The following is a 13,603-nucleotide window of genomic DNA, read 5'->3' as shown; positions in this document are numbered from 1 at the left end:
TATAACATAGACTGATACCCAGAGAGAGAAAGAGAGAGAGAGAGAGAGAGAGAGAGAGAGAGAGGTGTACAGTGTTAGTTGCTAGCGAGTGAAGAAGAAGCAAAGAAGATGCCAATAAGCAGGTTTGCAGGTTCATTATCAACACCAAAAGTTGATGTAGTTATAGACATGGGCCATCCTTTTCTCAATCTCACTGTCGATGGTTTCTTGAAGATTGGCACTGTACGTTTCTTTCTCTTATTCTTTTAGGATCTGCTGAAGTGAAATTGATGCTGTTTCTGGGTTCCGGGTCATTGATGTTTTTGCAGGTTGGAGCTACTAGAGTACTTGCTGAGGATGCATACTATGCAGTCAAACGAGGTTATCTCTCTCTCTCTAATAATATCCATCAAATGATTTTGGGATTTGATTTAATGTTGGATAGTGATCGTGTTTACATGATCTAATGCTGTAGAATTTGTACTAATTGTTACATTTTCATTTGCAGGGAGTTTATCTGGTCGCAGTTTTGAGCATACAGTAAGCTTTTCTAAGCTATCTCGCCGTAGTTTTAGGCAAATCCCATGTGCAACAAGTGTCTTTTCTGCTGATGTTGCTTAAACCTAACATATTTTTTGTTTCTCGTTATTTGATTTGAAGAGTTCTAATGCATCTTCTTTGATTAAAGAAACAAAAATCTGTAGTAAATTCTTTAATCTAGGATGAGAAAACCCTATAGTATTGCCAACTCGTTTCCTTGATTTATGATTGATCTACTTTTTTCCTACCCACCATTTGTATTTGCTGTTCTTTATTATCTTCGTAAGTAGAAATTCTTTTATCAGAATGTTGCAGTAATGGTGAAAATGATACATGCTTTATGTACTTGCTAAAATGAAGTACTGTTTCTGCAGCTGAAAAAGATGTGCAAAGAAGGTGCTTATTGGGGTAAGCATGTCATACATTGCATAGGCTAACTAGAAATCAGAGGTGTGCTTTGTCAAAAGAAAACTTCTTGTTATGTGTTATACTAAAGTCATACTTGTTTCTTGATTGTGCTTGCAGGAACTGTTGCCGGATTATATGTGGGAATGGAATATGGAATGGAGAGGATTCGTGGCAGCCGAGACTGGGTATGCTCTCTGCTGATTTTAGTTGTGTCGTCTCTCTGCTGATTTTTGTTGTGTCGTCGAATAGGCAGCAATAACTTAAACGTGCTGTTAGAACTTCTATTGCTTTCCTTATTAGCGTCAGTCTTTTCCTAGTTAATTGAGAGGAATTGTTTATAAGAATCCGATATTGCCATATATATGGAGCTGTTTAGCTGAGGAAAACAGTGTGGTTTCAGTTTCAACTGTATGTTCTGCCTCTGCTAATGTCTTTCAATCTGCTGGATGTATTGCAGAAGAATGCCATGCTTGGAGGTGCATTGACTGGAGCTCTGATATCAGCTGCAAGTAACAAGAGCAAAGACAAGATTGTGCCGGATGCAATCACAGGAGGTGCCATTGCAACTGCTGCAACATTTCTCAATTATCTCACCTGAATTAGGGAAACTAGTTTTTCCTACCATCTTTGGAGAGTTCCGAGGCATTAGATATCGAGTTATCATGTTGCTTTCATCATTAACGTGATTGATTGTAAAATGGAATAGCTAATTTCAGTGCAATGAATATTTCTATCTATATGCTGCCTGTGCTTTTCCTTGAATAAACAGCAGCTTTTTAGGGTTTTGTACATTCTGCATCCAGGAGATTAACTTCAGAAATCATAATAAGCACAGCCTCATTTCAAATCCAGTGTAATCTCATCTAATACCAAATAACTGCACTCTCCTTCAATCCTTCTAATATTGATATCCAGTTTCTTGACTGTCAACTTCCACAACAAATTGAACTAGACCAAAATCACTTTCTTATTATTAAGAAAAATGAATGAAATATATACAAACAGCATAGAAACTTTTGTACATAATTCAAGTGTTAAACTGCTCAATAAGTTTAATCAAGCTATAGGTCTCAGCATCTGGCCTAGCACCCCCTAAAATCATCCTCCTCAAAAGATAAGGAACATAAACTTTGGCCTTCACATAGGCTTTTATCAAAGTATTATACACAAAGGTATACCTTGCATACTTTGCTTTATGGAGTTCTTCAAAAAATTTCTCAGCATTAGCTACATCACCCTTCTCTGCAAAAATTTCAACAATGGAAAAAGTAGTCTCCAACCACGGGATTGAATTCTTTATTTTGTTGCTTGTTGTGAAGTCCATCCCCATTTCCAGAGTCTTCAAAGCTTCTTCCACTAATTCAGCCTTCAAACAACCCAAAGCAAGATGTCGAAAAGTAATAGCATTCGGTTTGCAGCCATTTCTATCCATTTCCCTGAAAATGTCAGTTGCCTTTTTGACAAGTCCACATTTGCAATATATAGATAGCATGGAGTTGAACTGCTCTGTTGATTTTAACCCTTTTAATGACTTCATCTCTAACCAAAGCTCTTCAGCTCGACCAAGCTGCCCAATTCTACCAAATGCTTCAATTGCGAGAATGTAGCTTTTTGACCTAACATGGGGGAGTTCTTTCACAGTGCCCCAAATTCTATCCAATTTTTTTCCCTTCCTCAAATACCCATACAATATAATTAAAACATCTAGTGTTGACCAGTTATCTCCAGTATAAGACTTCTCAACAGCTTCTACATATGCCTCAGCCACAGTATATAATCTTGCAACCGCATGTGCAATAGCTAATATGCAAAATGAAACCTCATTTGGCTCAACTTCTAATCTCTTCATTTCACCAAATACCTTTATCAATCCTTCAACGTTATGTTCATTAGCTTCAATTTTCATCAGAATGTTGTATGTAGAGACATGACGAACCACCTTATCAGCCTTCATTTGAGTCAGAATTTTTGGAATCATTTTCCTGCGGCCAGGGGAGGAATGGAGGATTATAAGGCGATTAAATATCAAATGCGATATTGGGTGACCCAATTCTCTCATTTTCTTCATGTATTCAAGTGAAAGCCTTATGACACCTTTCTCCAAGCATGCAATTACAAGATTGTTATATAACAACTCATTCTGGAACTCAGTAGGAATACGAGTGAAAAGCTTTTCCCCATGTGATATTCCATGAAGTTTGGTTGTGAACTCCAATAGATAAGAGTAGTCAAGTTCCTTTGGCCTATAAGGTCTCTCCCTTATCACCCATTCCATCACCTGCCAAAAACCCAACATTCTCAAATACATCATCTAATTTAAAAGGCTCCAAGATTTAAGTGCTACCTCTAAACAAGACCACTATATCTTTAGTAATTAAGAACAGCACCATGCCCTCTTCTCTTCTAAACATGCTTCATGAAAATTTGCTTTTTTTAGCAATTTATTTGATTACGAATTACCAAGAAAAGGAAAATATCAATCTTTAGAAATATAAGCTTTTCTTTTTTGCTTTTGATTACTATCCATCATCGCATACTCTGCTTATACTAACTCTATGTTTGGTAAGGATGATTATATCACAACTTTCATTACTTTGCCTCGGGTTTAGAAGTGCATCTGTCTTTATTTCGGAACCTACAGAACCATGAAGACAAGGCTACAAAGCCATTCCTAAGCAGCGATGCAAAGTAACTCATTTAAGCATTTAAACAAACATCTACATTGCACAACACAAAGCTAATTTATATCATTAAAGAAATAAAGAAAGAGTAACCTCGAGCGCTCGTTTGTTTAATTTTAGCTTTCTCAAACGGTTAATAGCATGGAAAACATCGCCGCGGTGAATGGGGAAACCTTCACGCATCCAGCTCTGAAATGCTAATCCAATCGGTTCTCCTCTTGGAAGCTTCTCAATTCTCAAAGATAATGACTTGGGATTTTCTTCTTGTTCTTCTGGTTCTAGTATTTTCACATCGGTTGTTTGGGTGCAGAGAAAATTGAAATTGTAATGATTTTGATAGGCGATTGAAAGTGTTCGATGAATTGCTTGAGAGAACCTGCGTTGGCCCGAAAGCACTGCCGCATGCATGCTTTTGGTTTTGAATGCTTCGGTTAATGGTTTGCTTTGCTAAAACTAGAACATGACTGATGATTTGGGTAATGCTTTGAAAAGGTCGTACAAAGCCTTGCAAGTGTTCATAAAAGTCCAGCCCAGAAAAAGGTTACGCCAAATGTGTCCGTCTCCGCGTTGTGGTTGTGAAAAATGTTTGAGGAAATTGCATTGGATTACGGCATTTTTTGATAAAATATCTTTTATACGGTATTTTTTTTCTCTTTTCATTTTTACTTTGTCTTTTTTATTTTTACTGTTTCTGACCATTTTTCTTTGTTTTGTACTCTATTTTATTATCTTTTAAAAGTTTCTATCTCTTTTTCAATAAAATCACACATTCTTTTTTTATAGTATTCTATTTTCTCCTTAATAATTTTATCAATTTTACTTATTATCTCTTCAATTCTCTTTGTACTCTCTACTTAACAAATTTATTTTTCACATTTTATTCTTGCTTCATTTACTATAAATTAGTGGAGAAATTAAACAGTGAAGAAAAGATCTGTTGATGGAATAAAATCACTAAAAAAATATGAGTTAATGGGTGTGAAGACCGATGAGATAACTATTGTTATTGTTTTTTGTGTAGCAAAGATGACTAGTTCTTTGTGAAACAAAGATGGCTGATGATGTTAGGCGTAGAAGATGGATTCATGGGTTTTTTTTATAAAATTAAAGAGTGAAATGAGATGGATCACATTGTTCATTGTGGACTGCATCATTGCCAATGCCAAGAATACCTATGGGACTATACGAAGATGCTCCTGGCACTTATGGCACACGAGAAGTATTCAGTTTGAAATATCATGAAGCAATATATTTATAAATATGTTCATTGCCATTAAAGTGGCATTTATTGTTACTGTTTGTTGTATGTGCTAACTTGAAATAAATTTGTGAGTTTTTAATTTGTTGATTAATGGTAGAAAAAAATATATATTGAACCTATTTGATTTGTTATTGATTTCGTTTTTAGATTGTTAGAGTTTCGTAATTTGATAAAAAAGTGTGTGGTTTATCTTATAGTATTGAAGAATGTAAAGAACTAAATGATTGTGACTAACATTTGAATATGCATTTAATAGATGTTTGATGAATTTTCTAAATAATTCTTTTTATTACTTTTGATGATGGTTTTAATAGGTGTGATACTAATAGGTTCCGTATTATATTCAAGACAGTATATATATACTATATATATGAATATATACCAAAATATGTATACAAAATGCTTTTTTTTATACAATTTTAAGAAGATAAAAATTTTATTTGTAATATTTTTATTTTGATATGCTGGAAACTTTTTTATGTAATGATATAAATATTATTGTTTCTTTTTCATTTCTACGTTCAAAAATATATAGTGAAGACTGAGAAGGAAAATAGAATTATAAGAGGATCAAAGGAAGAGTAAATGGATTATTATACAATTAGCAAAGAAAAGTGATGACATGGAGCATTAATTAAGAATTCATGGCTAGCTATTCAGTTTAATTTGATTCTTTTTTTTATTTTTTTTGTAATGGTGCTACTCATGTATGGACAAGCAATAAAATGACCATTCGTAATAGTTCTACCCATATTTGTATGCTTGTCCTAAGAAACTGGCTAAACTTTTTAAATAGTGCTAAACTTATAGGTGCATAGATACCAAAGGTACAAGCAAAAACCAAATAACAGTTTCAGATACTATGTATATACTATATGTATATCGAATATATATGAAACATATACTAAAATTATCATTTACTGTAACTTTTCTTTGTGTTTTTCTAAAGATATAAGTATAGTGAGTATATTATATATAATGAACATATATTAAAATAGATTGAATGTATTTCATTATTTTGAATAAATACTGCTATTACTTATTTGCTACTGGAAAAAAAATTAAATTTGGAAATAAAAATATAAAAAGTATTGTTTTTCATATAAAAACGCATAATTACAAAATGCTTGAAGGGTCTTTCCCGATAGATTTGATTTTCAAAATACATTACAAAGTCATAATTTTTGTTTTTGATTCAGAACACAAACTTCACTCATAAAAAGGAGAGACCTCATTCCTCTAAACAGACCTATCTAAAGCCAACGCAACTATTCCAAAAACTATTCAATGGAAATATATCACACTTCTTCTAAATTAATCAATTAAAACTGATATTGTTATTGAGAAAAAAATCTAAAATTTAAAAATTTAAATTAAGTAAGTTGAAATTTTTGATTAAATATTTATCCAACATATCCTAATATATACTTTTTACTATACATTTATAAAAAGAAGTTTTCTTTATGATGATTTTTAATTTTTTTAAACAAATGTGACTTATATATAAAATAAATTACATTCTTAAGAAATAGTTTTAGATACTAGTTATGTATATAGCCGGTTCTCTAATGGTTTAATCTGCAATCAAATTAATATTATTGAATAGATACTAAACATATACCAAAAATTAAATATTACTAAAATTATGAAAACATATATCAAATTGCTAATAATATATATACCATTTTATAAAAAACGTATACCTAACATATACCACTATATTTTTTAAATAATTTTTCAAATTACAATGTTTTTGAAAGAAAAAGATTTTAATAGTAAAAATGATATTTTTAACGTTTTTTTGGATATTTCTGAAAGAACCCCAAATTATTTTTTTACATTTTTAGAATTTTGAAACTTGATTTTTGAAAATTTAAGTAAGTAAATTAATATATTCTCTAAGAAAAAGGTTTCAAGAAAGGAATTCTTTTAAAAAAAATTCAATAAATAACACAATATTTCATCTTTTAACATCCGACATGATCTTAAAAAGCTAAACTATGCAATATGCAATTGTTCTCGACTGCACATCATCCTTCCAAATAAAATACATGATTAAACTCAATATCATAGATTGGACGAAAAGTATTTATTTTTAATTCATTAATAGGATAATGATATAAAAAAAAGATTAAATAGACTTTTTAATCAAATAGAAAATAGAAATATTGGAAGAAGTTTCGAATTTCATGAAATATATCAAAATTTAAAATTTTTCTATGTCAATGATCATTTATCAAAATTCAACTAAATACTAAAATAATGTTACTGGATTTTTATATATATTAGGCGATTATAACAAATTTATTGAATTGATCCGCCGGTAATTTCTATCTCACGATTAAATATAAAAATCGAAAAAACCTTAGTTGGTAAAATAGTGTTGATTATGTTATTACTCTATTAGGAATTAAAATTATTTTTTACACAATTGAGCAATTAAATTAACTGTTGGAAAGTTATTTGGACATAATAGGATTGATTCTTTGAATTGACCTGATATTATCTTGGCTATCAATTGGAATCATCTGAGGGGGGATCCAACCCACCACCACATACACCAAGAGAAAATATTATTGTTTTCCATATGGACATATTATTGTTTTATTTTCCCTTTTTGTAGGTACCAATAGAACATAAAATCCTATGATTTTTAGCCTTTTATAATAATTTTCATATACCATTTAGTGCTTAGAGCCAAACAATGTGATAATCTTGTTTGTTTATCTTATGGAGTATGAATTTGAGAAGGAGATTGTGATCCAATTTTGTTTTTTTGCTTTAAAGAAAGAGAAACCAATGCATTATGGGTACAAAAGCTATCATCAATTTCAAGAATTTCTTAGTGTGGGGGAATCTGATTATTAAAAAGCAAGCTGCTGGAAATGGACAAAGACTAACTTTGACAAAGGCATAATGAATTATTGGATAGACTGTAGAATAATACAAGTGCATATCAAGTCTCAACTAAGGACCAATCAAGTATATATCAGTTGTCAGCATCAATGATGTCAAGCAAACATTGAAAAGTAAATGATCAAGATTAAAGTAGAATCAGAGATTGAGAATTGTGGAAAATGAGAGAAAGCAAAAGAGAAGAAAGAAAATTAACAGAAACAAAGCTTCACACTATAAATGAAATTAAGGAGATGTATTAACCATTAAATCCCCTTTCAGGAAGTACACAACAAAGACCAGCAAAGCACTGATGACACAAGAACATAAAGAGAAAAAGAAATAAAGAAAAGAAAAGCCATGAAACAGAAGGAAATGAAATCCCATGAAAGGATTTTTAAGTACCCATGGGCTTTTTCTTCTTCTTTTTCTTTTTTTCTTCTTATTTACAGCAAGCACTATTATATATACTGACTAATTAAGCAGACTCTTTTTTCTTCTTTTTTTTTTTTTTTTTTTTTTTTTTTCTGGGTAGTTATTAAACACCACAATCAATTACTTTGCTGGGGACATGGCCATGTCCATGGTGATTTTTCTCACTTGCAAGTGCATGGATCACAGCTGCAGCTTGATCCACACTTGCAGCCACTCTCAGCACTGAAGTTCATCTCAGACCCCTCAAAGAACCTGCAATTAGCAGTCCATACTCAAATTAATTTCATCTTCTTGTTTATATGTAAAATACCAAAATTTATTGTTCTGATACATACTTCTTAGCAGGTGCAACTCCTGCAATGAGGAGCTCAGTTTTGGTGCTGCTCTCTGAGAATCCCAAACTAGGGTACATGGAACATCTGCAAGAACAATTAAACATATAAAAAAAATAATATCAACCAGAGCCTGTTAGCAACCCTTGACAAGAAAATGATAAAGAGGTACAGAAGGTATTATAATAGATTTTAGCATATTTTCCAAGAAAATGAATTTACCCTCCACAGCCACTGCCACACTTGCAGCCAGAGCCACAGCCACAGTTACCACCACAGCAAGACATTTTTCTGTTTTCTCTTCAGGGAAGTTAAGAAAAAGAAGGATTTGAATTGCTTGGAAAATGATTTCTCAAACTCCTGAATGATTCTATAGTTGCTTGCCTTCGCTCCTATTTATAACGTAGCTTAGGCAAAAGGTCTTTCATGTCAACCGTACACGTGGTTATATCTAAGGCCAACAGCGTTTGTTGGGTATATATGCATTGTGCTTTACATTTCTCTCTTAGTCTAGGCAAACCCTAATAAATAAATATTAATCTTTAACCTTTCCTTGTTATCATAATTATACCAGAAAAATAAGCATATTTAGAATAATATTCGAAGCGGATTACACAAAAGAAGAACTAAATTACATCAGACTTTAATTATCTTTAAATGGGTCGATTTAATTTCAGCAAAAAATACAATTAAAATCACTATTCCATCTCTGGTTTCAAACTTGGATCATTCCTAATAAGAAATTATATAATTATATGCATTAAAAAATGATGTTCACAAATTATCAATAAAACAAAGTAGTGCAAATCATAGTGAGGAAGATCATTGTTTTATATTTAAATATTTTAGTCAATTCTCATAGGAAATGAAGAGAAGAAGATAGAAGATAGAAGAAAGAAGACAAAGAAAATATAATTACTTATTCTGTGTTGAAAAAGGAAAAAACAAAATCTGATTCATCATCAAACTATGGTAACATCGAAGCCTTGTAACCTAATGGAAGAACTTATCAATGAGTGGAAGAATTCAAAAGAGTATTAATTATTGTATTTCTTGAGGAAGTAAACGTCAACTTAAATAAGGCATGAATCTTGCAGTTTTGGACATATATATGTATATTTAATTTAATGATAAGTTTATATCTCCATAAATTTAAATTTGGGTTTTCTATTTTTGAAAAAAAAAATAGATATAATTAGCATGTGATAGGTTAAAAAGAATGAAAAATTTATTTTTTTTATAAAGTAAAGAATAAACCACCATATCTCGAGCTTCTAATATTAAGTGCCTCTCCACAAGACAATTTAGTGGCTAATTAGAGTCTTCTTCTTTTTTTTGTATAAATAAAAATAAATAAATAGTTGTTATTGTAAATATCTCTTAATAATACTAATAAATAGCATAGCGAAAGGTTCAAATTCAAAACCTCTCAAATAAAAATGGCACATTAATTTAGTATTTTTTTGTAGCTATTCAAGTGTATGATAGTATACTTTCTTTATTTAACATTATCTCTTCATTGAACAAAAAAATGTGATATTAATTCTTCTCCTTTGGGTCCCTCTTGGGTAGATAAAATTTTTAAAATTTATGAATTTAACTTAAATCTGTTGTTTGGCAAGCAAAAAATGGTTTAAATGTATGGATTTTAAAAATTTCTCGTTTTTTAAATTTCTCACTTTTTACGGTTTTAATTTTTCACTTAAAAAGTGTAAAATTTTAAAAATCTGCCATTTTAAAAGAATAATAGATTGTTATTAATATATTCTTTTATTTCAGTATTGTTTCTTAAAACTTAATATTATTTCAAAATTATTCTCAACTTTAAATAAAATATCATTATTTTTATTTCTAATCCAAACAAAAAAATTCATAATTTATAAGTTTTAAATCTATTAATTTGAATATTTCTCAATCCAAATGATATCTCTGAATTCAATTGAAATCCAATAACTAAAGCGAACCAAATCGGAATCTATTAACTAAAAAGTGAAATTAAGTGAAAACTGGAAGGGTGCCTAAAATTTCAATCAGTTGAATGAAAGAAAGAAAACAGTACAATAATTGGACTGTAAAAGGGGAAGAAAACAGTAGGGACGATGAGAGAAAGAGAAAGGAAGAAGGGGAAATGGGGAAAATCCACTTGCAAATGATGAAAGAGGTGTTTGGCTTTGTCACTTTTGGTGCAAAAATGAGTGGTGGATCTTCTTTACCTCTTCATATTTCCACTTGTATTGTCATCTCATCAGTTTTATCATCCTCCCTCCCAAACACACACTTCTTTTCAGCCTGACATTTTCTAAAATTCTTAAATTTTATTAAAAATCAACCAACTATCAAAATTCAGACTTTTATAAGCTTTTTAATTTCATAAATTTATTCATACTCTTTTTATTTAGTATTTGTATAAATCGATGAATTTCAAAAATATTTATAAAATAAAACAAATATTATCTTTTTTATAAAATATATATATATATATATATATAGTTAATTTAGAGCGTGTCGAATAGTACTCCTTACGAACGGTAAACTTACGGACAGTAAAGTACTCCTTCAAAAATTTTAAAATAGCTGCATATTTAAACAAATATTGCTTTAAATATTTATAAACTTTATTTATTTTTTCAGTTTTATTATGAGCTTTTCATATATAACATTTTTTTATAAAACCTTTTTAATTAATAACAATAATATTGTATGACTTTTTAAGATTGACGTCGCCTACTAGCCATGTAAAGAATAAGAATAAGTTTCAATTTGGCTCCTAAATTTGTCATAGAAGTTTAAATCACCCTTTTTAATTTTTTTCTGGCCATTTTAGTCCAAAACTTAATAAATATGAATCATTTAAATTTTTTGTGGAAAATGAGCTACACATGCTTTATTTATTAATAAAAAACACTTAAGAAACAAAATAAAAATAAAAATAAATAAATTATAGTTTTCATATTTTCTTTTTATCACTTTCCTAACAAACAAACAAACTCTACTCTTTAAATTCTTACCCAAACAAAATAAAATCAAATTCTACCAAAACTAAATCCTACCCACACAAATAAAAGAAAGTCAAATCCTACCCAAAGAAAAAGAAAATCAAACTCTACCCAAACCAGATCTCAACCACGCAAGCAAAAAAAAATAAAATAAACTTCAAACACAAATCTGAAAAAAATAAATTGAGAGTAGTAGGGACGACGGCGACAGTGACAACAAGTAAAGATAGTAGTGAACTGAGGTCATATGGGCGACGGCGACGACTGATTCTTTGATTTTTTTCATTTCGATTTGTTTTGAAAAATAAGCAAAGATGGTGGACACAGTTGGCTTCAATGGTGGTGCTTGAAGTGGTGCCTTGGTGGTTACTGTGATGGTGATTTTTTTATTTTTTATTTTATTTGTATTATTGTGTGATATTGCTATTCACGAGTTTTATAGTTGAGAGAGTTTTGTTGTTGATAAAATTATTAGTACGCCTTCCTCACCATCGTTGAGGAAGGCGGCAGCGTTAATCGAGCGATGGAGTTGAAAATAGAGGTGGTAAATTACATTTTTGTGTAATAACTATGATTTATTATGAAAATAATTAAGGATATATTAAATTTTATTTAATATTTATAATTAATATTATTTATTTGCATTTACGTATTTTTTTTATGAGAGGTGTAATACACTCTCTTATTTTTGTACAAAAATGGATCAAAATGAACCATATTTGCTAAGTTTTGATTAAAATATTTAGAAAAAGTCAAAAGAGGTGATTTGAAATTAGATGACGAATTTCAAGGGTCAAATTGAACTTTATTCCTAAAGAATATCTAATGATGGAAGGCTTCTGCTGCTAAGACCTTGAAATACAATCCTACATTGCTAAAATTAATTTAATTTTGTTCTGTAAATTAATTGAATTTCTAAAAGATATAAACTTCTTCCACTAATTTTTTTTTATTGAGCTATTATTTTTTAATTATTTATTCTATGGAAAATTCTATTTTACTATTTTTCTAAAAAAATATAAAATTTTATAGCTAATCCACGTTTAAATTTATGCATGGATACACATTAGAATGGGAAGTTCATAAATAAAATTAAAATTGAAAAAATTTATGTAAATTTAATGAATTTACCTCTCCTTTTCAGTTAGCCAATTATTGTTTTTAGATTTTTTTAAAGATATTATGCAGATATATGACTTTTTGATTCTATATGTCTTGAATGACTTCAAAAGTAAAGCAGCACTGTGTTTGAAAGGAAAGTTTATAACAAAGAGAGAGGAAATGAGATTAGAGAGTATGCCCTCTTCATAGATTTCTTCTTCAAATTGAGAAATTCTGTCAAGGAAAAACATGAAAGATTCATTTGCTCTAAATTATGAACACCCTATATATATATATATATTTATATGGTACAGAATTCAACATAGTGGGCCTTAAATTTCTTGTATCCTTTGATTGTGGTTTGCTTTTGTTATCAAATATTCTCTTCCAACTTCTACCTTTCTTTCTTCTCTTCCCTTTTTTCTGTTGCAAAATGCTATGACTTCCTTCTTTCCTTTTTTTTTTTTTTTCTATTTCCATATGTTAATAGTTTTTACAAGCTAACTGCTGTTTAATCCCACTGTCTATAAGAAATATGAGAGTTCAAATTCATTTTATTATTATTATTATTATTATTTTATACATATATATTTAGAGTTAATTTAATAAAGTATGTCGAGGAGAACTCTTGCGGATAACAAAACACTCTTTCAAAAATTTTAACAATTTTAACGCAAATATTTTAATTATATTAAAAAAAGGCTTTTACCATTTTATTTATAAGTTTTTAAATATTATTATTTTATAAGTCCCATTGCATGCATGTGTACAAGATAGGAACCTTCACATATCTTAAAAGAAGCTGTGAATCATTTAGGTCAGAGGGCTAATCTAATTGCTGATTTCTATGCACCTGTTTTGCATATTTTCTTGCAAAAAGCCAACCTTCTCCACTATGGACCACTGCAAATAAAAGTGCATATGATAGCAGCCACTATTGGAATGGGGTGTTTATTTTTTTTTATGCCATGTGAA

The 13,603-nt window shown here is 30.0% G+C and overlaps 3 protein-coding genes across 3 annotated transcripts; 1 reads left to right on the top strand and 2 right to left on the bottom strand.

Moving 5' to 3' along the window:
• Nucleotides 1-1,664, top strand: LOC8278079 (outer envelope pore protein 16, chloroplastic). Its single transcript, XM_002532809.4, has 6 exons — nucleotides 1-222; nucleotides 309-360; nucleotides 488-519; nucleotides 894-927; nucleotides 1,045-1,112; nucleotides 1,385-1,664. Exons 1-6 carry the CDS (start codon nucleotides 109-111, stop codon nucleotides 1,523-1,525), a joined length of 441 nt encoding a protein of 146 aa, XP_002532855.2. The 5' UTR covers nucleotides 1-108; the 3' UTR covers nucleotides 1,526-1,664.
• A 212-nt stretch (nucleotides 1,665-1,876) lies between these two features.
• On the bottom strand, nucleotides 1,877-4,620 carry LOC8278080 (pentatricopeptide repeat-containing protein At1g07590, mitochondrial). Its single transcript, XM_002532810.4, has 2 exons — nucleotides 3,702-4,620; nucleotides 1,877-3,205 (listed from the first exon to the last, which is right to left on the bottom strand). Exons 1-2 carry the CDS (start codon nucleotides 4,014-4,016, stop codon nucleotides 1,955-1,957), a joined length of 1,566 nt encoding a protein of 521 aa, XP_002532856.2. The 5' UTR covers nucleotides 4,017-4,620; the 3' UTR covers nucleotides 1,877-1,954.
• Nucleotides 4,621-8,001: 3,381 nt separating this feature from the next.
• Nucleotides 8,002-8,961, bottom strand: LOC8278081 (metallothionein-like protein type 2). Its single transcript, XM_002532811.4, has 3 exons — nucleotides 8,754-8,961; nucleotides 8,535-8,618; nucleotides 8,002-8,451 (listed from the first exon to the last, which is right to left on the bottom strand). The coding sequence occupies exons 1-3, from the start codon at nucleotides 8,816-8,818 to the stop codon at nucleotides 8,361-8,363; spliced, it is 240 nt and encodes a 79-aa protein (XP_002532857.2). The 5' UTR covers nucleotides 8,819-8,961; the 3' UTR covers nucleotides 8,002-8,360.
• Between the last annotated feature and the right edge of the window lie 4,642 nt (nucleotides 8,962-13,603).

Source organism: Ricinus communis, chromosome 1 (assembly GCF_019578655.1).
Source record: "Ricinus communis isolate WT05 ecotype wild-type chromosome 1, ASM1957865v1, whole genome shotgun sequence".
In the NCBI taxonomy this organism is placed as follows: Eukaryota; Viridiplantae; Streptophyta; class Magnoliopsida; order Malpighiales; family Euphorbiaceae; genus Ricinus; species Ricinus communis.
The sequence above is the reverse complement of the archived record's forward strand: the minus strand, read 5'-3'. Positions and strand labels throughout refer to the sequence as shown.